This window comes from Melanotaenia boesemani, chromosome 11, assembly GCF_017639745.1.
Source record: "Melanotaenia boesemani isolate fMelBoe1 chromosome 11, fMelBoe1.pri, whole genome shotgun sequence".
Lineage (NCBI taxonomy): Eukaryota > Metazoa > Chordata > Actinopteri > Atheriniformes > Melanotaeniidae > Melanotaenia > Melanotaenia boesemani.
In genome coordinates, this window is record NC_055692.1 from 527,975 (window position 1) to 555,831 (window position 27,857).

The following is a 27,857-nucleotide window of genomic DNA, read 5'->3' on the forward strand; positions in this document are numbered from 1 at the left end:
AGCAAGAAGGTTGCTGGTTCGAATCTCGGCTGGGGGGAGGTTCAAACCTTGAGGGCGTGGCCTTTCTGTGTGGAGTTTGCATGTTCTCCCCGTGTATGCGTGGGTTGTCTCCGGCTTCCTCCCACCATCCAAAGACATGCATGTTAGGTTAACTAATTACTCTAAATTCTCCCTAGGAGTGTGTGTGTGTGTGTGTGTGTGTGTGTGTGTGTGTGAGTGGTTGTTTGTTCCCTATGTGTCAGCCCTGCGACAGACTGGTGACCTGTCCAGGTGTACCTGCCTTTCACCTGTTACTGCTGGGACAGGCTCCAGCTCACCCGCGACCCGTAATGGACCAAGCGGTTCAGAGAATGAATGAATAATGAGAGCTGTGTTTTTCTTACCCCCCGATTTACACTAAACCTAAATATCACAATAAAAACGGATAATGGAAACACCTTTCTACCTTTTGTTCTCCTTATTTCTCTCTTTTCTCTTCTTACTGCTCCTCTATCCACCTTTTTCCTTCTGTCTCTCCGTTCCAGCAGTTATAAGCAAAAACATATTTTAAAACAATAGTGAAGAATAAAATTTAAGATTCAGTGGAGGCTCAGATCCAGAGGCTCGTCCTGGCAGAGGAACTGAGTTCAGCTGGACGCTGGACAGCGTGAAGAAAATCTGGAGACTCGCACGACCAGATTTTACCGGCTGATGCTGAACACCGTTCAACCAAAACGACACTGTCCAAATTTTAGAAGTATTGCTGTTTATTTTGATGATCCAGTTTCTCCTGCCAGCTGACCTGAAATATCAGCAACATGTCCAACAACCAGGTTTTCATAAACTTTATTTCCAAATGGAAAACAACAACAAACATATTTAGTTCTTTAGCTGCAGCGTAAATAAAGCTGTTACTGGACACAAAGGGTCCCTCTACTTCCTGTTTCATCCTGTTAGGATCCGGTTTCCTCATCTCCGTCCACATCCTGAAATCATCCTTCAGGTTTCCTGATCATGTCCCGATATGGAGGACATTTTTCCAGGGTCCAGGCATCGTGGTGGACATGTCCCCCGACAAAGCTGATAGATGGGACCTCGTCTCCAGCTGCAGCTCATCAGGAGGAACAGAAGTCTTCCTAAAAACATCCAAAGTTTTATTCTACCGATAAGTAAAATCCAGACTCACTGTTTGCTGGTGAATCCAGATGAAACCAGTTAAAACCAGTTCATGAAAGATTTTATGTTGTTCTACAGCAGATTCCAGCAGACAAACAGCTGTGTGATGTGGTATCATGTTGGCATTGGAGCTGTCGAGCAGGTCCAGTTCACGGCGTTCCACACATTCCCACCACGACCGGACCCCAGAGTCCAAGTCTATGAAACAGGAAGTTCAGTTACGACAACTTCCTGTTTGAGGAAGAGACCTCTTTAGACTTCCAGGTGTCAGAGATGCTGCCATTTCTCCATCCTCCGACTTTACTTCTGGTCTGTGTGAAAAATGAAAATTTCCTTTTAAAGCCAGTCAGATACTTTAAAACCAATAAAATAACCAGTAAAAACCAATAAAATAACCAGTAAAAACCAATAAAATAACCAGTAAAAAACAATAAAATAACCAGTAAAAAACAATAAAATAACCAGTAAAAAACAATAAAATAACCAGTAAAAAACAATAAAATAACCAGTAAAAACCAATAAAATAACCAGTAAAAAACAATAAAATAACCAGTAAAAAACAATAAAATAACCAGTAAAAACCAGCGAACTAGCCAGTAAAAATCAGTGAAGTAGCTGATAAAAAACTAATAAAATAAACTGTAAATACCAGTAAAATAACCAGTAAAACCAGTAAAATAATTGTAAGTCAGTGTAAACCTTTAAACAAAGCCGGTAAAACCAGTAAAACAGCCAATAAAAACAATGCAACCGCCAGTTTAAACTAGTGAAATAAAACGTGAAAAACCACTAAAACAAACAGTAAAAACCAGTGAAATGACCTGTGAAATGGGGGGTTGGGCTTGGTGTGTGTGTGTATACGTGTGTGTGTGACTGTGTGAAAGATTTCATTGAGTGTTTTTATTCTTATGTTTTTAATCATGTAAAGAACTTTGTGTTGCCGATGGCATGAAAGCGCTTTATAAATAAAGTTTGATTTGATCTGATGAAGGCTGTGTCAAAAATCTGTACATAAAAAGAATGGCTCACAAAGCCAGGTGGAGATGGGTGGAGGTGGTGGAGATAGGTGAAGTTGAGGAAGGTAGTGGAGATGGGTGGAGGTGATGGAGGAGGTGAAGTTAAGGAAGGTAGTGGAGGTGGTGGAGATGGGTGGAGGTGGTGGAGATAGGTGAAGCTGAGGAAGGTAGTGGAGATGGGTGGAGGTAGGTGAAGTTAAGGAAGGTAGTGGAGGTGGTGGAGATGGGTGGAGGTGGTGGAGATAGGTGAAGTTGAGGAAGGTAGTGGAGATGGGTGGAGGTAGATGAAGTTAAGGAAGGTAGTGGAGGTGGTGGAGATGGGTGGAGGTGGTGGAGATAGGTGAAGTTGAGGAAGGTAGTGGAGATGGGTGGAGGTAGGTGAAGTTAAGGATGGTAGTGGAGGTGGTGCAGATGGGTGGAGGTGGTGGAGATAGGTGAAGTTGAGGAAGGTAGTGGAGATGGGTGGAGGTGATGGAGGAGGTGAAGTTAAGGAAGGTAGTGGAGGTGGTGGAGATGGGTGGAGGTGGTGGAGATAGGTGAAGCTGAGGAAGGTAGTGGAGATGGGTGGAGGTAGGTGAAGTTAAGGAAGGTAGTGGAGGTGGTGGAGATGGGTGAAGGTGGTGGAGATAGGTGAAGTTGAGGAAGGTAGTGGAGATGGGTGGAGGTAGATGAAGTTAAGGAAGGTAGTGGAGGTGGTGGAGATGGGTGGAGGTGGTGGAGATAGGTGAAGTTGAGGAAGGTAGTGGAGATGGGTGGAGGTAGGTGAAGTTAAGGATGGTAGTGGAGGTGGTGCAGATGGGTGGAGGTGGTGGAGATAGGTGAAGTTGAGGAAGGTAGTGGAGATGGGTGGAGGTAGGTGAAGTTAAGGAAGGTAGTGGAGGTGGTGGAGATGGGTGGAGGTGGTGGAGATAGGTGAAGTTGAGGAAGGTAGTGGAGATGGGTGGAGGTAGGTGAAGTTAAGGAAGGTAGTGGAGGTGGTGCAGATGGGTGGAGGTGGTGGAGATGGGTGAAGTTAAGGAAGGTAGTGGAGATGGGTGGAGGTAGGTGAAGTTAAGGAAGGTAGTGGAGGTGGTGCAGATGGGTGGAGGTGGTGGAGATGGGTGAAGTTAAGGAAGGTAGTGGAGGTGGTGCAGATGGGTGGAGGTGGGTGGGGGTTTCCTGTCTACGTTGCTTGACTTTGCTACGTCGCCCAGCGGACGTGAAGCAGCACCACCTGCAGCAGCTGCTGAACTCTTCGCGGTGGCCGTCGAGCGTCGGTCCCTTCGATTCAAATCCTCGTTTCTCCAAATCAGGATTAAGGCTTGTTTGTCCAGTCGGGCCTGACGGAGGCAGGCCTCCACCTCGCTGTGGGTTTTACCCTCCAGGCTGGTCCCGTTTATGGATAAAACGCCGTCCCCTTGTTGGATGGATCCTTCCAGTCTGGCTACACTTTCGGTGAAGACCTGATGAACCTGCACACAAAAAGCTCTTCGTTTATTTAATCTGAACAGCAAATACTGATGAAAACAAATAAATTAACTAGATTAAAAAGAATCAAATAAAAGTTTAAATGTTTGTAAATTTGCTAAAACAGGCGTCAAGGTGTTGCTGCCTGATGGGCTGCTATCGTTTCCATGTGAAGTCTGTAATTCTGTTTATTTCTCTTTTCTCCATTAAGGCTGTGAATGGTCGTGTTCTTCCGCTCACAGTTATGTCCTTCTGCTCCAGGTCCCGTCCACCAGCGATACTGAAACCCAGCCCCGAACCTGCTTCTTTATTCAGGACCACGAGCCGGATGTTCCTGTTCACCTGCAGTGCAAACAGACGGATTTCAGTCGTTCATGTGTTTACTTGTTTCTGAGAGAAACACATCATTGAAAGCAGCAGCAGGTGTTACATGTTCCGTCTTTGTCTCAGTCCTGGTGGGAAAAACCCTCGTTAGGGATGAAAAACTCATCCATCATCTCCTGAAGTTACTAATAAATCTTTCTGCTGTGAAACGATCCTGCTGCTGCCCAGAGTGAACAGTTCTGGTCCAGTTACCTCTGAGGAGGTCTTGAGATCATCCAGCAGGCTCCAGACGTAGGACTTGGTGGTTTGAGAGGACAGCAAAGTTTGAAGCTGACGTCGACTTCCAGCAGACGAGGACAAGTCATCCAACCTGCAGACAGCAGCCACATCGCAGGAATTTATCCAGTTCTACCCTCATCAGTTAGCAAAGATTTACAGCCAGCACACAGCAAGGTCGCATCGGGACGTCTGTACAGTAGAAACAGGATCAGGAAAACGTGCTGGTGTTCTACCGACTTTAAACTGGAAAACACAATGAAATCATTCAGAAATCTCAGAAATCAATATTTCAATCGCAAAAGAAAACACGAGAGAAAGCAGGATTCTAGCTGCTCTACAGTCCTGGACCTTGGTTGCTGGATTTCTGCTTCCATAAGGCTCCAGATGTTGTGTACTGGTGAAAGGTCTGGACTGCAGGCAGGCCAGTTCAGCAGCCGGACTCTTCTCCTGTGAAGCCATGCTGCTGTGATGGATGCAGGACGTGGTTCAGCATCGTCTTGCTGAAATCTGCAAGGCCTTCCCTGAAAGAGACGTTGTCTGGATGGGAGCAGATGTTGCTCTAAAACCTCCATGTACTTTCCAGCATTGATGGAGCTTCACAGATGTGGAAGCTGCCCACGCCATAGACACTAATGCAGCCCCATCCCATCAGAGATGCAGCTTTTCACCTGTCCACTGATAACAAGCTGGATGCTCCCTCTCCTCTTTAGTCTGCAGGACACGCCGTCCATGTTTCCACAAACTAGTTCACATCTTCATCCATCTGACCACATCAAATCAAATTTTATTCATAAAGCACTTTTCATACATTATTACATAATAAAACAGCAACTGGGATTGAGCCGGAGTTTAATTCAAGCAATGCAGGATATAAGGATGTAAATGCTAATTGGAGGGGGAGGGCAGGAATGCGACGCCATCTCCCTCCACCGGAAAGGAAAACACCAATCTTCCTCACAGACACACACACACACAGACCTAAAGCATATCTGCCCACGTATCATTGTGTGTGTAGCCGCTGGTCTGCGCAGGTAAATAATTTATAAAAACTTCTGTGTTTGTTTTACTGTGAATAAATGATGGTTAAAACGATCTATTTATTTTATTTTAACACGTTTTCCGTCAGCGTGTCTGTCCGAAATGAAGTTTCTGGTCGGAGTTCGAATTAAACCAGCAAAGAAAACAAGTTCTTGTTCTGATTGATGAAAGATTAAAACATTAATTCTGATGTCTGAGAGCTTTATTAGTCATTAACAGAAGTTTTAAATCCATAAAATCCATCATTCACTCATCATAACGTTTCATGAGTTGATGGATTACGGTACTTTACTATGTAAATAAATGAGTTTGATTCCCAAAGAAAAGCCGGGGCTGCACCTCCTGGTTCAGCTGGTCCTGCTCTTCCCTCACAGGATAGGAACATAACCGAATATGTTGCTTTGGTGCCGCAATTTCAGGAAGTTGAATTGGACTGTTGCTATGCTGCTTCTCAGCACATAAGAATATGTCTGTTCACCATCCTGGAACAACATAAATCTGTCATAAATCTGGCCACATTATTGCTAAAACTGCTAAAAAAAATAAATAAAAATTATAAGCCCCGCCTCCAGCTCTACATGACCACCTGGTCCACCTGGACTCCAGCAGTCTGACTCTAACCCTAACCCTTTATAGCTTCTCGGTTCAGACTGAACTGAAGAAGACTTCATTTTATTTTATTAAACTTGCGTTTTAGTGCCAGCCTGCAGAGATGTCCCACTTATGAGTGAGATGTTTACAGAAGCCAGTTAACCAGGAAAGGTTAACCGGTTTACTCCGGATCCACAGTCGCCGAGAGCAGGGCCTCATTCCCACGTTCCTCGACTTAAACTCCGGCTCAATCCCAAACCACGAGTGTCCCAATGAAGGCAGCTGTGGAGGGCGCTTCGATTGTAGAGGGAGGGCAGCAATGGGACGCCATCTTCCCTCCACTGGAAAAGGAAACATTCATCGCCATGGCAACACAAAGATGCCCCCCCCCCCCCCCTTTTTTTTAGTGAAACGGCTAAAACAGCTGCAGCTACCTGGTTTTGTCCACTGTTTTGTCATTTGCTCAATAAAAAATAATCCAATGAAATGAATGACTGCTGCTAATCGTGCTTCCATCCAATCAAACGTCAGCATAGAGTGAAATTTGCTAGTTTGGTTTTACTTTCTAAGCCGTTTGTGATTTTCTGTCAGTGTGACAAACACGCAGGATAGATGCAGAACTCATATTTGAAGGCTGTTTCTTCCACTTTGCCATTGCAGCCGCTGCAGACGTCATTGTGAGCGTGGAAGCTGCAGACTCTGGTTGGGACGGCCGGAATCTGGCCGAGGGTTTGGGATTGAACCCAATCTCAACACGTAGGCCACGACCATATTTTTTCTTCAAAAATACGAAACCTGTTTTTAAAGTGTCCTGCAACATTTGCACCATCTGCGAACAACTTTAGTTCCCGGACTATGACTGCTTGTTTTTTTTTTTTTTTGTAAATTTACAGTAGATATTATGTTGTACCAGATGGTTTCGGGTTTTGTACCAGATGGTTTCGAGTTTTGTACCAGATGGTTCTGGGTTTTGTACCAAATGATTTTGGGTTTTGTACCAGATGATTTCGGGTTTTGTACCAGATGATTTTTGGTTTTGTACCAGATGATTTTTGGTTTTGTACCAGATGGTTCTGGGTTTTGTACCAGATGATTTCGGGTTTTGTACTAGATGATTTTGGGTTTTGTACCAGATGGTTCTGGGTTTTGTACCAGAAGATTTCGGGTTTTGTACCAGATGGTTTCGGGTTTTGTACCAGATGGTTCTGGGTTTTGTACCAGATGGTTTCGGGTTTTGTACCAGATGATTTCGGGTTTTGTACCAGATGGTTTCGGGTTTTGTACCAGATGATTTTGGGTTTTGTACCAGATGGTTTCGGGTTTTGTACCAGATGATTTTGTGTTTTGTACCAGATGGTTCTGGGTTTTGTACCAGATGATTTCGGGTTTTGTACCAGATGATTTTGTGTTTTGTACCAGATGGTTCTGGGTTTTGTACCAGATGGTTTCGGGTTTTGTACCAGATGGTTTCGGGTTTTGTACCAGATGATTTTGGGTTTTGTACCAGATGATTTCGGGTTTTGTACCAGATGATTTTGGGTTTTGTACCAGATGGTTCTGGGTTTTGTACCAGATGATTTCGGGTTTTGTACCAGATGGTTTCGGGTTTTGTACCAGATGGTTCTGGGTTTTGTACCAGATGATTTCGGGTTTTGTACCAGATGGTTTCGGGTTTTGTACCAGATGGTTCTGGGTTTTGTACCAGATGGTTCTGGGTTTTGTACCAGATGGTTTCGGGTTTTGTACCAGATGGTTTCGGAGTCCCACCTGATGGACCACCCAGGCTGTCTGCTCTCTGGAGTCTTCTCGGCAGCTCTAGCATTCTTGCACATGACTCGGATCACATCTACTTTAGTTGGTGCTGCAGATGCATCATTGTCTCTAGCGTTCATGGGAATTGTTGGGTTTATGTCCGGATCGGTTTCATGCGCAGCGGTCTCATGTCCTCTGGTAAAGTCCTGTGTGCACAGGTTCTCTAATTCAGGCATGCTAAGAGCCTGCAGCTTTCTCATCCTGCTAGGAGGAAGTCTGCTGTTTTTCCTTCGCAGCAGAGGAAGACTCGGTGGTGAGGGGGTCATCACGCAGTCTTCATCACTAACAGGGTTCCTCTGAAGGCCTCGGCATTCGGAAGCGTTGACCAGGCCCATGTACCCGGCAATCCTCTGGTTCATAGATGCCCTGTATGTCCGAGTGAAGGACTGAATGTCACTGCTTCTCACCGCAGGTCGCTCAAAGTTCACCAGACTTTCAAAGGACTTGATTTTATGTTGGACAGAGAAGGGACGGTAGTCTGAAGAGAAGGTAATGTCACTGGACAGGCTCCGCCTCCCTGTCATCTGGATGTACAGTCTGGATGGTTTGGAGGTCAGAACCTGACTGGACTTCAGGACCTGAGCGGACTCTGTGAAGGGCCTGGGTTTGTCTGTGGTTGGATAGTTGGCAGTTTTTCTGTTTGTTTTCTCAGAATTGGAGAGAGAGAACCGAGACGCCAATCTTGCCACCATTTTTCCGTCTTCCAAAGCGGCCGTTCCGTTGTGTCTCATCACAGGTGATAAAAATGCTGCCGGCGCAGACAGCCGGAGCTCCATGAACGTCCTCTGAGTGATGGGGGGCTGCGGATGGGATTTTTCAGAGGAGTTGGGAACATTTCCGTTCCATTCCACAGCGATTCCTGGAAGTCCAGCCGATGTCTGCCGTTTGTACGATCCATGGTAGCCATCCACATCAGTCTGCTTCCCGGCGTTCAGGAAGCTGGTCACCGTGGCCACTGGCAAAAATGTTGTTGTCTGTTTTGTGGAAGTCTTTGTGTGCGTAGGAAGTTGGTTCTGATCCAAGAAGTTCTGATCGGGTTTGTTTTTAATGCTTGGTCCTTTCAACTTTGGGGGACTGCTTTCAGCCGGACGTTTAGACTTCCAGGTCCCTGCAGAACGGTCAGGATCAGGAGGAAGTTTGAGACGAGAAGTCCTCTGAAGTTGGGCCAGCCCATGTGTCACTGAAGCTGAAAGTCCTGGTTCTGGTCGGATACTAAAATCTACTGAAGGTGTTTGCTTTGATGTATTGAAGTTCTGGGAGGCATCTGTGAGCAAATCTGTTGTCAGACCTGGAGCAATGATGTTAGGATCCGGCTGGGACCAGTTCCTGTAAATGCTCAGGCTTCGGTGGCCAGATGGTCCAGGTTCGGTCCGGTTAATGGACCAATGGACTGCAGAAGGAAGCATTGGTATATCATCTTTCTTTCCGTTAGTTAGAGAGTCAACAGAGGAGGAATTCTGATCTGGGTGATTCCCTACAAGCGGATACTGTGAAGAACCAGGAGATCCAGCAGCAGCTGGTTTCTGAGGATTAGAGGAACCAAACTCCACCTCTTCCACCAGAGCTCCATCACTCTCAGCTTGTTTGGAACACACATCTTTCAAACCGAATTCCCGAGTTTCCAGATCTGTCTCAGGAATCACACCTGAGATGGAGTGGTCTGGAAGACTGGACAGGCCTTGGCAGGTGGATCCATCTTCCTCAGATAGATCTGTGGGATGGTGATGTGAGAATGAGGAAGCATCAGGGGATGTTTGCTCATGTGTGTTCTGATAAAGTTCTGATAAAAAATCATTGATATGTGTAACTGGGTTCTGGAAGTCCAATTGTTCTGTCTGTTTCCTTCTGGAGTTTCCACTGATTATGTCATCAGGTATTCCGTGATTGGCTGGATTCTGGAGTCTGATGGCACCATCAATGCTCCTCGACGATGTCATCAACATGGGCACTCCATCTACAGCTGGAACCACAAGCCAGAAGTTCAGTCAGGACCATCACCACAGAAAGGAAAAGCATCAAACAAACGTTACAGTTCAGCCGGAACTTTGGATCATTCTACAACAAACTTCACTTCCTCCATCATCTGATGACGGAGAACAAGAGATGATGAACTCCACAATTTATCAATAAATCAATCAACTAGAACCAAGTAAAAGGTCTGATTTCTGCTCTGACATAATTACAGGGTTGATAAAAGAATGTGAAACTACAGACCGGTGGAACTATGGACGGAGGACGCTACAGACGGGGGAGAACTATGGATGGAGGATACTACAGACGGGTGGAGCTATGGACGGAGGAAGCTACAGATGGGGGGGGGGGACTATGGGCGGAGTATGTTACAGATGAGGGAAACTATGGACGGAGGACGCTACAGATGGGGGGGACTATGGATGGAGCACACTGTAGATGAAGCGGAACATAGAGGGGAGGAAACAATGCAGTAAATTGGTAACTTAAAGATAAATAATGTTGCATGAGATAATCACCATGGACAGAAAGCCTTTCAGGTTGCTGTGGGGGGGTGAATGAGGGAGGGTTGATCCTATAAAAGGGACAGACATGGTGGTGCGTTTAAAGGCGTGAAAATAAAAGAATCCTGCAGCTACAAACATGCACCATGAAATCACATTTTGGAGGGAAGTTAAAAGTCCAAATCAAACATGTGAGTTGACATCAGCTGGGTAATGTAAGCAGATCATATGTCTTCAGGCTGCTCCATCGTCCGTGAGAAGCCAGAACTTGTTTTTTGTTTTCAAGGCCACAAGAACAAAATCATGTAATTTTGCTTTCACAGACGTGAACGGAGACAGTTCTCAACACATCAGCACAGCAGAACTTTCTTCTCGTGTGGCTCTGAGAAGTATTGTGTGATTGGTCGGACATTTGAGGTGGGCGTGGTTAACGCAGACAAGAATGAAGCGGAAAGTTGAGGCTTCCGCACCCCGAGATACGTGAACTCCTCCACTTGGGACAGGACCCTATTGCAGACCTAGAGAGAGCACTCCACCCTTTTTCCGGCTGAGGACCATGGTCTCGGATTTGGAGGTGCTGATTCTCACTGATTCTTCACACTCGGTTGCGAATCGCTCCAGTGAGAACTGAAGATCACGGCCCGATGAAGCCAACAGAACCACATCATCTGCAAAGAGCAGAGACCCAATCCTGAGGCCACCGAACCGGATCCCCTCAACACCTCGGCTGTGCCTAGAAATTCTGTCCATAAAAGTTATGAACAGAATCGGTGACAAAGGGCAGCCTTGGCGGAGTCCAACCCGCACCAGAAACGATTCTGATTTACTGCCGCCAATGTGGACCAAGCTCTGACACCGGTTGTACAGGGACCGGACAGCTTGTACAAGCGAGTCCGGCACTCCATACTCCCAGAGTACCCCCCACAGGAGTCCCCGGTGGACACAGTCGAATGCCTTCTCCAAGTCCACAAAGCACATGTAGATTGGTTGGGCAAACTTCCATGCCCCCTCAAAGACCCCGAAGAAGGTGTAGAGCTGGTCCACTGTTCCACGACCGGGATGAAAACCACACTGCTCCTCCTCAATCCGAGGTTCGACTATCCGATGGACCCTCCTCTCCAGCACCCCTGAATAAACCTTACCGGGGAGGCTGATGAGTGTGATCCCCCTGTAGTTGGAGCACACCCTCCAGTCCCCCGTTATGAAGAGAGGGACCACCACCCCAGTCTGCCTTGCACCTGTGGGCAGGATGTCCAAGCAGCAAGAGGAGTTTAGCTGACCTAAGATGTCCAAGTCTTTGCTGTTAATGGATTAAACTGTGTCATGGTGGTTAAACTGGTTTTCATGGACCAGTATGTCTCCTGAACCTGCTGCTGATCTGATATTCTGGATTTAGTCTGTGAAGAATTTGGCGAACTCATTGCAGCCTTGGTGGAATAAAGTTCAGGTGCTACTGACACAGGAGGGTTTGTTAACCTGTCGACAGCAGCGAAGACATGAGTTTTATGATAGTTTCTGCTAATAATGTCAGAGAAACAGGACTTCCTGCTTTCCTCAGGTGTAAGAGTTTTATAAGAGTGAAGTTTCTCTTTATGTCATAATGAACCTGTAGATGTGTTTTTCTCCATCTGCGCTCAGCTTTCTGACTCTCTTTTTCCATTTTTCACCAGTGTGGAATTTCTCCATGGAGACTTTGGGTGTGTCCCAATCCGCGCACTTCTATACTTCCAACACTACATTTAAGTGCTTAGTGCGCTGACACAGAAACTTCAGTAAAAACACTGAAAGTACCCGGATGCTGCCCTAAACTCGGCCAAAAATCTAGTGCGAAACACTACACGCACTAAACGGACGCCATCTTGCTGACGTAGCGGAAGGGGAGGGACTTTCAACCAGTTTTTCAGAGCTGAATAATGGCGGTACCGATGCAGGCGGAGGCTGTTTTCTACTGTTGTAAGTATGAAGATATCTTTGCTTATTAAAAAGCTGTTTTATTAGTGTTTTAAATTGTACTTTATACTAACAAGTATGGGGTAGACATGCAAAGACACATGAACGTGTGCTGATGGTTTCTATTGTTATCTACTGAGATAGATTAATACAGTGGAGGCCACGGTTCTTCGTTTCACTAATGAGGCCTTTTAAAAGGATTTAATAGCATAAAAGTATGATGATAAATAAGCATACGTTCTAATTCATGTGCAGCCCGAGGAGGATCCTGTGTTGGATGCGACAAAGTTTACAGGTGGGGTTAAGTAAGGAGTAAACAAAGTAAAATCAAGAGTTGGAAATTCATTCTGTAAATTAAGGCAGCAGAAGAATCACCGTGAAAAGCTGGTACGTCACTAACGGTAAGTTCAAAACGTTAGTGCTCAATTACCCACGATAGTGTCACTACAGAAGGTAGAGCTTAGTGCGAACTACACACTGCCTACACACTACCTACACACTACCTTCCAGTGCACTCATGTAAGTGCGCGGTTTGAGACACATTCTTTGTCCTTCCCAGAGACGACCTTCACCTTGAGGGGTTGGTTCGATAAGAGCAGCTGCTCTGTTATTTTGGTTTAACCAGGTTTCAGTTAAAAACATAAAATCAAGGTTGGGCTCAGTTATAAAATCATTAATTAAAAACGCTTCCAGCTAATGACCTAACATTTAATAAGCTACTGGATGGTGTAGAATAGTTTAGCCTATGTTTGGGGAAGCTGTGGCTCACAGGGGATGTTAACTGTACTGGGAAAGCTTCTAGAAAGCAGCTCTCTGTGTTCTGACAGAGCTGCGTTTCTCCTTCTGTTACCAAACAGTCCAGATATTCTGGAACCTTCTGATAAACAGGGATCCAGCTGGTCCTGGGAACCATGGCTGCCGTTATCCAGGCAGCCTCACCCCTACACACATCATACATCCCAAACATGAAGCTGGTGGTGGGACAGGAGTGGCTGGGCGCCCTCCCTGTAGCTGCTCTGGTGGGGGGCAGATCTGAGTCCAGCATCAACCTGCTCCATCATCTGCTTAGTAAATTTCCGGTGAGGGGGTGTATGTGTGAGGGACAACAACGATAAAGATGACAATGACCTGATGGGGGTTTGGTGGGTTCACCTCCAGCACTGTTATCTTCTTAAATAGGTCTTGGTAGTCCTCTGCGGAGATGGAAGACAGCTTGCTGCTTGTTAGCCTAGCGTTAGCACTTTTCCAAGCTACTTAGCTTTAGCTGACTGCTATGTACAGGCTTCAGCTGTGTGTAGGCCACACACACGGAGCGCTGAAGATAAAAGAGCTATGAAAGATGCTGCAGTTTCTATTAAAACACTTTAGTCCCAGTTTTTTATAGGTATTCAAAAACTACTGTGTGTGGTTTGTAAGTAAAAAAAGGATAAAAATCAATATAAAAATGAAAAAAAAATCAAAGCTAAGCTAAGAGCAGCAGGCAAGCGAGTGTAAAAGGAAGCAGGAAGCATCTTGTAAACAACATGTGGGATTTAAAGCATTGGACACCACAACCCCACCCTGCCGTGGACAAATCTTCACATTAAATATGAAATAATCCAGTCAGCTGTTCATTGCACATAAAAACACAGACCCCCCTGCAGCAACCCCGCCCTGCCGCGGACAAAGCTTCTCATGGAGGATGAATGACCGGACCAATACAAACTTTTTTTCTTGTTTTTGCAGCCTCGAAGATACAGAAAAAGCTTCTGGCTTCTCGTGGAGTCCATAGCAAGCTTTCCTGCAGCCTCTCAGCATCTCTACCTCATCAGCCATGTTTACACGTTGACACAATGTCTTCATCCTGTAATTATTCCCATCATGATGTGTGTTAACATGCATCACGCTGAATTGAAAGAAATCATTTTCACATGAACATAATAATCTAACAAGATACAGTCATTTCTAACGTAAAGAAACGTTGGTGTATGTGCATATTTACCACTTTAACAATAAAAACGCCACCAGAGCCACAGTCTGGTCACTGTTGATCTGTGTGTTATTAAAGCTTCAGCTGCTACAAACTGGTTTATACTGGGATTAAACGCTTCAGCTGCGAAAGACTGGTTTATACTGGGATTAAAGCTTCAGTTGCTACAGATTGGTTTATACTGGGATTAAAGCTTCAGCTGCTATAGACTGGTTTATACTGGGATTAAAGCTTCAGCTGCTATAGACTGGTTTATACTGGGATTAAACGCTTCAGCTGCGAAAGACTGGTTTATACTGGGATTAAAGCTTCAGTTGCTACAGATTGGTTTATACTGGGATTAAAGCTTCAGCTGCTATAGACTGGTTTATACTGGGATTAAAGCTTCAGCTGCTATAGACTGGTTTATACTGGGATTAAAGCTTCAGCTGCTACAGATTGGTTTATACTGGGATTAAAGCTTCAGCTGCTATAGACTGGTTTATACTGGGATTAAAGCTTCAGCTGCTACAGATTGGTTTATACTGGGATTAAAGCTTCAGCTGCTACAGATTGGTTTATACTGGGATTAAAGCTTCAGCTGCTACAGACTGGTTTATACTGGGATTAAAGCTTCAGCTGCTACAGACTGGTTTATACTGGGATTAAAGCTTCAGCTGCTACAGACTGGTTTATACTGGGATTAAAATCTTCAGCTGCTACAGACTGGTTTATACTGGGATTAAAGCTTCAGCTGCTACAGACTGGTTTATACTGGTATTAAAGCTTCAGCTGCTACAGACTGGTTTATACTGGGATTAAAGCTTCAGCTGCTACAGACTGGTTTATACTGGGATTAAAGCTTCAGCTGCTACAGACTGGTTTATACTGGGATTAAAGCTTCAGCTGCTACAGACTGGTTTATACTGGGATTAAAGCTTCAGCTGCTACAGACTGGTTTATACTGGGATTAAAGCTTCAGCTGCTACAGACTGGTTTATACTGGGATTAAAGCTTCAGCTGCTACAGACTGGTTTATACTGGGATTAAAGCTTCAGCTGCTACAGACTGGTTTATACTGGGATTAAAGCTTCCTCTGGCTGCCTGTGTATGCGGCAGACGTAACAGACATGCTTAGTAAGGATCATTTCTATCTGAAACTAGAATGTGTGTATTGATGCACGCTGATCAGAAACCCACCTATCAATGGGAAGGAGATATTAATCTGCACGAGTGTGACCGGATCAGAATCTTCCGATCTGAATGTTTATATGGAGCATTTGATTCCGATGTTAATCTGAGCCTTTGTGTCCATGTAAACATGGCTGATGATGAGACAGTCGTACAGGGTACATTTTAGGACATCCTCGTAGTCAGAATCAGGTGTCAGGACAAAAGTCATCAGGTATCAGGAAAAAGTTGTCAGAACGACAGCCACGTCACTAAAATGCGACAACGCTGCGCCTTACATCACACAGTCGGCGACGAAGGCCAGCCCAACGTCTCAACCACAGAACCGGTAAGACTGCCTGTTGCTCATAATGATAGATATAAAACTTGACAAAAACTAAACAAACGTATGCATAGCACTGTAAGAACATGTAAATGCATATGAATGTTTGTTATAAAATACAATGTTTGCTCCGTAACTTTATTTAGTCTCAATGATAGTCGACAGAAAGGTTTAAACACTGCACTCTGAGATGAATGAATGGGGACCCACTACGATAATAATGATAACAGCATGGATCGAAAATATGTGCATGCATTATGATTAAACACGCCAGTCTGATTTGAGATTAACGGCGAATGAATGGGGACCATGTAATGATAATGACAAAAGCTACGATAAAAGCAGTAATTTGGCTGTAAATAACCACCTGCAGAGTCAAATAGATGATTCAGTGGCATTAATTTATTTAGCTAATAATTCACTGTCAACTAGCTATTTCAGAAAATGGAAAAAATAAAACTCTACGAGGAGCTGAGGAGAGAGGTTGTCAATGGGAACATTTCTTACCCATCAACAATGTTTAATATTATCACTGCAATGTAAATCTTTCTTTTAGGCCAAATCACCCAGAAAGGTTTTAACGCCAGAGTCAAAACCCTGCTGTCCAGCTCAGAGAGAAGGTAAACTTTCTACTAACCATGGTGGCAACATGGACTGTTGAATTGTTGTCAGTTATTTAAAAAAATACACTTAGTGTCCCATTTGTCTTCAAGAGTTCATCAATATTCACTGAATTGTTACAGGGACAACACAAGTTGTGTCACAAAGCAGACACATCAACTGAGAGCAGAGCTATGCTCGATAATATAATACAGTATGTGCAGAATTATTAGGCAAGTTGTATTTTTGAGGATTAATTTTATTATAGAACAACAACTATGTTCGCAATAAACACAAAAGACTCATAAATATCAAAGCGGAATATGTTTGGAAGTTGGAGTGGGGCTTTTTTAGTTTTAGTATCTTAGGAGGATATCTGTGTGTGCAGGTGACTATTACTGTGCATAATTATTAGGCAACTTAAGAAAAACCAAATATATACCAATTTCACTTATTTATTTTCACCAGGGAAACCAATATAACAACTCAAAATTTACAAATATACATTTCTGGCATTCAAAAACAAAACAAAAACAAATCGGTGACCAATATAACCACCTTTCTTTGCGAGGACACTCAAAAGCCTGCCATCCATAGATTCTGTCAGTGTCTTGATCTGTTCACGATCAACATTGGGTGCAGCAGCAACCACAGCCTCCCAGACCCTGTTCAGAGAGGTGTACTGTTTTCCCTCCCTGTAGATCTCACATTTGATGAGGGACCACAGGTTCTCTATGGGGTTAAGATCAGGTGAACAAGGAGGCCATGTCGTTATTTTTTCTTCTTTTAGACCTTTTCTGGCCAGCCACGCAGTGGAGTACTTGGATGCGTGTGATGGAGCATTGTCCTGCATGAAAATCATGTTTTTCTTGAACGATGCTGACTTCTTCCTGTACCACTGCTTGAAGAAAGTGTCTTCCAGAAACTGGCAGTAGGACTGGGAATTGAGCTTGACTCCATCCTCAACCCGAAAAGGTCCCACAAGCTCATCTTTGATGATACCAGCCCATACCAGTATCCCACCTCCACCTTGCAGGCGTCTGAGTCGGAGTGGAGCTCTCTGCCCTGTACTGATCCAGCCACGGGCCCATCCATCTGGCCCATCAAGACTCACTCTCATTTCATCAGTCCATAAAACCTTAGAAAAATCAGTCTTATGATATTTCTTGGCCCAGTCTTGACGTTTTATCTTGTGTGTCTTGTTCAGTGGTGGTCGTTTTTCAGCCTTCCTTACCTTGGCCATGTCCCTGAGTATTGCAAACCTTGTGCTTCTTGGCACTCCAGTGATGTTGCAGCTCTGAAATATGGCAAAACTGGTGGCCAATGGCATCTTGGCAGCTTCACGCTTGATTTTCCTCAGTTCATGGGCAGTTATTTTGCGCCTTGTTTTTTCAACACGCTTCTTGCGACCCTGTTGACTATTTTGAATGAAACGCTTGATTGTTCGATGATCACGCCTCAAAAGCTTGGCAATTTTAAGAGTGCTGCATCCCTCTGCAAGACATCTCACTATTTTTGACTTTTCAGAGTCCGTCAAATCTCTCTTCTGACCCATTTTGCCAAAGGAATGGAAGTTGCCTAATAATTACGCACACCTGATATAGGGTGTTGATGTCATTAGACCACACCCCTTCTCATTACAGAGATGCACATCACCTGATATGATTAATTGGTAGTAGGATATCAAGCCTGTACCGGTTGGAGTAGAACGACATGCATAAAGAGGATGATGTGGTCAAAATACTCATTTACCTAATAATTCTGCACACGCTGTATATACTCGATAATATAATATATACTCAACAATATAATATATACTGGATAATATAATATATACTCGATAATATAATATATACTGAATAATATAATATATGCTCGATAATATAATATATACTGAATAATATAATATATACTCAACGGTATAATATATGCTCGATAATATAATATATACTCAATAATATAATATATACTGAATAATATAATATATACTGAATAATATAATATATACTCAATAATATAATATATACTTGATAATATTATATATGCTCGATAATATTATATATGCTCAATAATATAATATATACTGAATAATATAATATATACTAGATAATATATGCTCAAAAATGTAATATATACTCAATTATATAACATATGCTCAAAGATATAATATATACTCGATAATATAATATATGCTCAATAATATAATATATACTCAATATTATAATATATACTCGACAATATGATATATACTCAATAATATAATATATACTCGATAATATAATATATGCTCGACAATATAATATATACTGAATAATATCATATATACTCAATAATATAATATATGCTCAAAAATATAATATATACTCAATAATATAACATATGCTCAAAGATATAATATATACTCGATGATATAATATATACTCAATAATATAATATATACTCAATATTATAATATATACTCGACAATATAATATATACTCAATAATAAAATATATACTCAATAACATAATATATGGTCAATAATATAATATATACTCAATAATATAATATATACTCAATAATATAATATATACTCGATAATATAATATATACTGAATAATATAATATATACTCAAAAATTTAATATATGCACAAAAATGTAATATATACTCAATAATATAACATATGCTCAAAGATATAATATATACTCGATAATATGATATATACTCAACATTATAATATATACTCGACAATATAATATATACTCAATAATATAATATATGCTCAATAATATAATATATGGTTAATAATATAATATATACTCAATAATATAATTTATACTCAATAAAATATACTCAATAATATAATTTATACTCTATGAAATAATACATACTCAATAATATAATATATACTCAATAATATAATATATGCTCAAAAATATAATATATACTCGATAATATAATATATGCGCAAAAATATAATATATACTCGATAATACAACATATGCTCAAAAATATAATGTATACTCGATAATATAATATATGCTCAAAAATATAATAAATACTCGATAATATAATATATACTCAATATTATAATATATACGCGACAATATAATATATACTCGAAGATATAATATATACTCAATAATATAATATATGCTCGATAATATAATATATACTCGATAATATAATATATGCTCAATAATATAATATATACTCGATAACATAATATATGCTCGTTAACATAATATATACTCAATAATATAATATATACTCGATAATATAATATGTGCTCGTTAACATAATATATACTCAATAATATAATATATGCTCATTAATATAATATATACTCGATAATATAATATATGCTCGTTAACATAATATATACTCAATGATATAATATATGCTAGATAATATAATATATGCTCAAAAATATAATATATACTCGATGATATAATATATGGTCAATAATATAATATATGGTCAATAATATCATATATACTCAATAATATAATATATACTCAATAATATAATTTATACTCGATAATATATACTCAATAATACAATTTATACTCGATAATATCATATATACTCAATAATATGATATATACTCAATAAAATAAAATATACTCAATAATATCATTTATACTCGATAATATAATATATACTCAATAATATAATATATACTCGATAATATAATATATGCTTAATAATATAATATATACTCAATAATATAATACTCGATAATATAATATATACTCGAAAATATAATATATGCTCAATAATATAATATATACTCAATAATATAATATATACTCGATAATATAATATATGCTCAATAATATAATATATACTCAATAATATAATATATACTCGATAATATAATATATGCTCAATAATATAATATATACTCAATAATATAATATATACTCAATAATATAATATATACTCGATAATATAATATATGCTCAATAATATAATATATACTGGACAATATGATATATAATCAATAATATAATATATACTCAATAATATAATATATACTTGATAATATAATATATGCTCAATAATATAATATATACTCAATAATATAATATATACTCGATAATATAATATATACTCAATATTAAAATATATACTCAATAATATAATATATACTCGATAATATAATATATGCTCAATAATATAATATATACTCAATAATATAATATATACTCCATAATATAATATATACTCAATAATATAATATATACTCGATAATATAATATATACTCGATAATATAATATATACTCAATAATATAATATATACTCGATAATATAATATATGCTCAATAATATAATATATACTCAATAATATAATATATACTCGATAATATAATATATACTCAATAATATAATATATACTCGATAATATAATATATACTCGATAATATAATATATACTCAATAATATAATATATACTCAATAATATAATATATACTCAATAATATAATATATACTCGATAATATAATATATACTCAATAATATAATATATACTCAATAATATAATATATACTCGATAATATAATATATGCTCAATAATATAATATATACTCAATAATATAATATATACTCAATAATATAATATATACTCAATAATATAATATATACTCAATAATATAATATATACTCAATAATATAATATAAGCTTAATAATATAATATATACTCAATAGTATAATATATACTCAATAATATAATATAAGCTCAATAATATAATATATGCTCAATAATATAATATATACTCGATAATATAATATATACTCAATAATATAATATATACTCAATAATATAATATATACTCGATAATATAATATATACTCAATAATATAATATATACTCAATAATATAATATATGCTCAATAATATAATATATACTCAATAATATAATATATACTCGATAATATAATATATACTCGATAATATAATATATACTCGATAATATAATATATACTCGATAATATAATATATGCTCAATAATATAATATATACTCAATAATATAATATATGCTCAATAATATAATATATACTCGATAATATAATATATACTCAATAATATAATATATACTCGACAATATAATATATACTCGATGATATAATATATGCTCAATAATATAATATATGCTCAATAATATAATATATACTCAATAATATAATATATACTCAATAATATAATATATACTCAATAATATAATATATACTCAATAATATAATATATACTCAATAATATAATATATACTCAATAATATAATATATGCTCAATAATATAATATATACTCAATAATATAATATATACTCAATAATATAATATATACTCAATAATATAATATATGCTCAATAATATAATATATACTCAATAATATAATATATGCTCAATAATATAATATATACTCAATAATATAATATATACTCAATAATATAATATATACTCAATAATATAATATATACTCAATAATATAATATATGCTCAATAATATAATATATACTCAATAATATAATATATACTCAATAATATAATATATGCTCAATAATATAATATATACTCAATAATATAATATATACTCAATAATATAATATATACTCAATAATATAATATATGCTCGATAATATAATATATACTCAATAATATATATACGATAATATAATATATACTCAATAATATAATTTATATCGATAATACAATATATGCTCAATAATATAATATATACTCAATAATATAATATATACTAAATAATATAATATATACTCGATAATATAATATATACTCAATAATATAATATATACTTGATAATATAATTTATACTCGATAATATATACTCAATACTATAATATATGGTCAATAATATGATATATACTCAATAATATAATTTATACTCGATAATTTAATATATACTCAATAATATAATATATACTCAATAATATAATTTATACTCGATAATTTAATATATACTCAATAATATAATATATACTCAATAATATAATTTATACTCGATAATATAATATATACTCAATAATATAATATATGCTCAATAATATGATATATACTCTATAATATAATATATACTGAACAATATAATATATACTCGATAATATAATATATACTCAATAATATAATATATACTCAATAATATAATATATACTCAATAATATAATTTATATTCGATAATATAATATATACTCAATAATATAATATATACTCAATAATATAATATATACTCAATAATATAGGCATGAAGGCACGTAACTGTAACAACTCTACAGATATCGAACAACAAACACTGATCACCACTTTGGTTGAGGGGGAGGCTACGAAAAGCATCCCAGTTATCAGTAGCTGGTAATTTTCATTGTGAGTTGAGAAGATGCTTCTTCTCTGCCACTTAGCTGCTTTTTACACAACCTTGTAAAATGATTGAAAAGACACTGTCTGCATCGAGGTGATCTTGCTAGACTTTGGAGGTGTTGGTTGTAAACATTCGTCGTCTTTCACACGTATCACTCCAGTATCAGCCTTGGCCTGCCACATCTTGCCTACAACAGTACCTCCGGCCCTGTGGCCTTTTATTTCCTCATCTTTTATTTGCTGTTCTAAAATAACCTTTACAGGCTTCCATAGAGAATTTCAACTTTAAATTAAACACATGTAGCTCTTTCTTTTGACTAAACTACTTTTTGAAGGCCAAGGCTTAATGAGCTCATCAAGCCAAGTTTCCATTCCACTGTTAGAGCTGTGACAGCCAATCACCTTTCTCTACCAGCAGGTTGTCCCGTTTGATCCGGGGTGGCCGAGGGAAGTAGGACCTCATTGTTGGCGAGATGCAGGATGCTTTCCACCGAAGGCCGTTAGGAAATAGGGCAAAGGAATGTTTTCGAATGGAGAAGTCTGGTAAATCAGGTCAGTTAAGTTCAGAGATTGTTTGGATCAATGTTTGAATGTGGATCAGTTTTAGAAAAAGATGCTTGAAGGTTAAATTTAGTTCTTGTTTATGTGTCTTAGAGACAGCGTTGAAAAAAACCTGGATAAAAAATGGCCGTTAACATTTGAGGTATTTGGCCGAGTATGGCCATTGGTAAATAAACAGGCAGTAGAGTATGATGTTTTGTGTGTGAGCAGAATGTGTGAAGGCTTAATGACATCGTTTCTTACACTTTTTAGACCATGATGAGCAACAACATCCTGGAACTGGATAATCCTGTTCACACGTAAGCCAACACTAAAGAAGATACGAGCTGTTAATCATAAAGTCTGTCCAGTAACGACTGTTCCCTTTGCCATCACTGTAGCACTACACTTATCTTCCTCTGCTTCAAAAGACCTGAAGCCAGAGCAGAAGATGTGGAATCATCAGCATCCGCGAGTACTGGAAACATTTTCTGATCTTTGCCCATTCTGAGACAAAATATTAATACTATTTTTTCTGTCCTAACTGCAGGCCACACCCACATGTTGTGTGGATGTAGACCTCCGAGCTCATGCTGCCCAAAGTATCTGTGAGAGTGGAGAACCACTAACATGGCAAACCAGCCATTTCAGGATCTATGTGGAGGCATCCTGAGGGGCCTTTCCCTTGTAGGGCAGATGAGTGTTTGGCTGCATGTCCAGCTCATGGCCACTGCCATGGACACCCACAAGCTTACCAACAACATTTGTTTTAGTAACGTGGCCGTCGTTCTGACAACGCGGATGTCCTAAAATGTACACGTACAGTAGACAAAAAGCGCCTTCACTTCTAGTGTTGATCCAGAAGAATTCTCCCAGCATTCCTCGTGGTCAGTTTTAGTTTCATAAAAACATTCAGTCATCCAAAAATAAACATGAGACACTCTGCAGGTCCATCTGTAGCTCACGTAAACCAACCAGTACGTCATCCATGCCGAAGGTCTTACCTGGGGGTGACCTTCTGACTTCCAGGGACAGAGTCATGGGAAGATTGTCCATGAGCTCACAGATTTCCTGGTAGCTGGATTCGGACACGAGTTTCTCGCCGATCCGGACGATCTGGTCTCCGGGACAGAGTCCACCTGTCGAGTCCTATAAGACCACATTAGAGCTTCAACATGGCGACATTTAAAACCACCAACGCTTGCAGGAGAGATCAGACATGAGGACGATGAGACAGAGCAGACCTACCCACTCTGCTGCTCCGCCGGGCTTTAACCCAGCAACCAGAACCCTCAGAGGGGACGACAGAATCTCCAGATCCAGCCCGAAGGACTCTTCCAGACTTCTTCTCAGAGTCACGGTATGATGGTCCCGGACATCTCCTTCCTCACAGACTCCAGCAGCAGTTCCGGGGTCTCCTTCGGTAGGGAAAAAACTCAGATCTGGATCAGTTCTGGACAGGAACTGGAGCGACCTTGGAACAGGGTCGGTTCTGGACAGCGGTTTCACGTTAGATGAACCTTCGTCATCACTCATCTGGTCTTGAAAGCACATGACTGGTCGCTGGCGGAGAAGTGGACTCCGCCCAGAGGTGGGGTTCCCAGCAGGGACCATTGGGTGAGGTGGTTCTCCATGTTGGTCCTGTGACGGACTGCTCAAAAGACCAGGTTCTGGTCCTGTCAGAGAACAGGAGGTGATGAGTTCATGATGACTGAAAACAGGTTTCATGATGAGGCCTATTTTTCTACCTCCCGTCTGAAACACCATCCCAAATAAATGAAGTAAATCTCCACGAATACACAAATACACAAATAAACGAATACACAAATACACAAATACACAAATACACGAATACACGAATACACAAATACACAAATAAACGAATACACAAATACACAAATACACGAATACACGAATACACGAATACACAAATACACAAATACACAAATAAACGAATACACAAATACACGAATACACGAATACACGAATACACAAATACACAAATAAACGAATACACAAATACACGAATACACGAATACACGAATACACAAATAAACAAATACACAAATACACGAATACACAAATAAACAAATACACGAATACACGAATACACAAATACACGAATACACGAATACACGAATACACAAATAAACAAATACACAAATACACGAATACACAAATAAACAAATACACGAATACACGAATACACAAATAAACAAATACACAAAAATACACGAATACACGAATACACGAATACACAAATAAACAAATAAACAAATACACGAATACACAAATAAACAAATACACAAATACACGAATACACGAATACAAGGTTGTATTTATTTATAAAGCACTTTTCATACAATAAAATGTCGCAAAGTAAAAAGATCTCCATCTCCACCACCCATCTTCATCACCCATCACCCCCCCACCATCCACCCGCTACCCCATCTCCACCTCCTCATCTCCACCACCCATCTTCATCACCCATCACCCCCCACCATCCACCCGCTACCCCATCTCCACCTCCTCATCTCCACCACCCATTTTCATCACCCATCACCTCTCCACCATCCACCCGCTACCCCATCTCCACCTCCTCATCTCCACCACCCATCTTCATCACCCATCACCCCCCCACCATCCACCCGCTACCCCATCTCCACCTCCTCATCTCCACCACCCATCTTCATCACCCATCACCCCCCCACCATCCATCCGCTACCCCATCTCCACCTCCTCATCTCCACCACCCATCTTCATCACCCATCACCCCCCCACCATCCACCCGCTACCCCATCTCCACCTCCTCATCTCCACCACCCATCTTCATCACCCATCACCCCCCCACCATCCACCCGCTACCCCATCTCCACCTCCTCATCTCCACCACCCATCTTCATCACCCATCACCCCCCCCACCATCCACCCGCTACCCCATCTCCACATCCTCATCTCCACCACCCATCTTCATCACCCATCACCCCCCCACCATCCACCCGCTACCCCATCTCCACATCCTCATCTCCACCACCCATCACCCCCCCACCATCCACCTGCCACCCCATCTCCACCTCCTCATCTCCATCACCCATCACCACATCACCCCCCCACCATCCACCCGCCACCCCATCTCCACCTCCTCATCTCCACCACCCATCACCCCCCCACCATCCACCTGCCACCCCATCTCCACCTCCTCATCTCCATCACCCATCACCACATCACCCCCCCCACCATCCACCCGCCACCCCATCTCCACCTCCTCATCTCCACCACCCATCATCATCACCACATCTCCTTACTGTGGTCCTTATTGCTAGGACTAGCTAGCAATAAGGACCACAGTACTCTTCCATCCATTTTCAGTACTGCTCATTCCAGCTTGAGTCTACTCCAGCTGTTAGCCGGTGAGAAGCAGGTACCTCCAGTCCATCTCAGGGAGATGTGGTGGCGGACAGACAACCACTCCATCCTAGCTACAGTTGGAGCAAATGAGGGTTGCATTCCGACAGCTGATGCTCAAACCAATTCTAGGAATTCAAAACTTAAGAATTATTCTAGTTGTCCTGGGTTAATCATTTCATTAGAAGACGTTACCATTAGGCTGTGAGGAGCCGTCATCCAGCAAGGCGCTGCAGCACTGATGGGTGAGCATCTCCTCGCTGTCGGACATCTTCAGGTTGGATTCAGACGGGAATGATGGGCTGGAGACATCCCGAGGGAAGTACTGGGACAACTCCGTCTCTGAGCTCAGAGAGTGCTGCTTCAGGTTTACAGCAAGAAGAAGAAGAAAGACGACCAGGAAGTTTTACCACATGACCATCAATTGTTTTCAACACGTTTTAAAACACGGAGCGGACTGAGAAGGTTCCCTCCTGAACCGTCCTCTCATTTACCTCAGATGGTGTTCCAGGTTCTACCATCAGGATATACTGATCAGCAGATATCAAGTAAGGACAGTTGGGATGGGATAGATGGGGACGATACAGGATGGGTCATGGTGAGACAGTACGCTACAGTACGGGAAGGGCTGGGACAGGACAGGTGGAACGGAGATGGAGGAACTTCATCCCGTGTTAAAGGAACATTGGCTGAAATCGGCTCCAGAGGAAATAAACCCGTGACTGAAGGAACTTACTCTGCTGGAAGGTTCCAGGAACCTCTTCATGGTCCAGCTGAGTCCCAGGGACGAGTCTCCCTGATGTTCCTTCACCGCTAGCTGGGGGCTTCTACAAGACAGACCTGAGCCCAGAGAGACCAGGAAGTTAGAGCTCAACAACTTCAACAACGACTTCACCTGAGACAGAATTCCAGGGTAAACGGTAGGGTAGGTACTGGAAGATCAGACCTTGGTAATGAGATGAGAGTCGGTTTCTGGCCATCTTGTCTTTGTTTGTGGATCGAGCGATGACGTGGTCCATCTCATGTTCTGATACCTGAAACAATACAGGAGAGTCTCCCCATCACTGACAAGTTATTCCTGATCCCAACAATGGACTCTAGTGTCCTTTATTGATCAGCAGAAAGATGAGAAAGTGGATCAGGGAGATGGGATTGCTTTAAGGGCCGCCTGCTATGCTACGTAAGCTAGACACTGCACCCACAGGAGTGTTCATCAGCAACAAAACTAGTTATTTTCCTCATCTTTTAGCTCCTGAAGCAACTTTTCTGAGGGTTTAGTAACCATGCTGGTCTGGTTTGTTGCCGCCACTATCAATGAAAACTCTGACAGAAACAGCTGCTAAACTTTCTCTTTCTTTCTGTTTAGCTATCTTCACTTTAACCAGCAGCTAGCTTCAGGTTTAAA

At 40.3% G+C, this 27,857-nt stretch overlaps 1 protein-coding gene across 5 annotated transcripts in view; it reads right to left on the reverse strand.

The window, feature by feature from the left end:
- Window positions 1-747: 747 nt before the first annotated feature.
- The window catches only part of pdzd2 (PDZ domain containing 2), a 103,384-nt gene continuing 76,274 nt past the window's right edge, over window positions 748-27,857 (reverse strand). For 2 of the 5 annotated variants that reach the window (XM_041998730.1, XM_041998729.1), the window contains exons 16-25: window positions 27,399-27,486; window positions 27,189-27,292; window positions 26,648-26,813; window positions 24,296-24,723; window positions 24,052-24,196; window positions 7,596-9,621; window positions 4,194-4,311; window positions 3,858-3,959; window positions 3,385-3,622; window positions 748-1,466 (exon numbers count right to left, since the gene is read on the reverse strand). In XM_041998730.1, the coding sequence (XP_041854664.1) occupies window positions 1,456-1,466; window positions 3,385-3,622; window positions 3,858-3,959; window positions 4,194-4,311; window positions 7,596-9,621; window positions 24,052-24,196; window positions 24,296-24,723; window positions 26,648-26,813; window positions 27,189-27,292; window positions 27,399-27,486 (3,426 nt within the window). In that variant the 3' untranslated portion in view covers window positions 748-1,455. The remainder of the gene's footprint in view (window positions 1,467-3,384; window positions 3,623-3,857; window positions 3,960-4,193; window positions 4,312-7,595; window positions 9,622-24,051; window positions 24,197-24,295; window positions 24,724-26,647; window positions 26,814-27,188; window positions 27,293-27,398; window positions 27,487-27,857) is intronic. The other 3 variants (XM_041998731.1, XM_041998732.1, XM_041998733.1) reach the window with 3 other exon arrangements.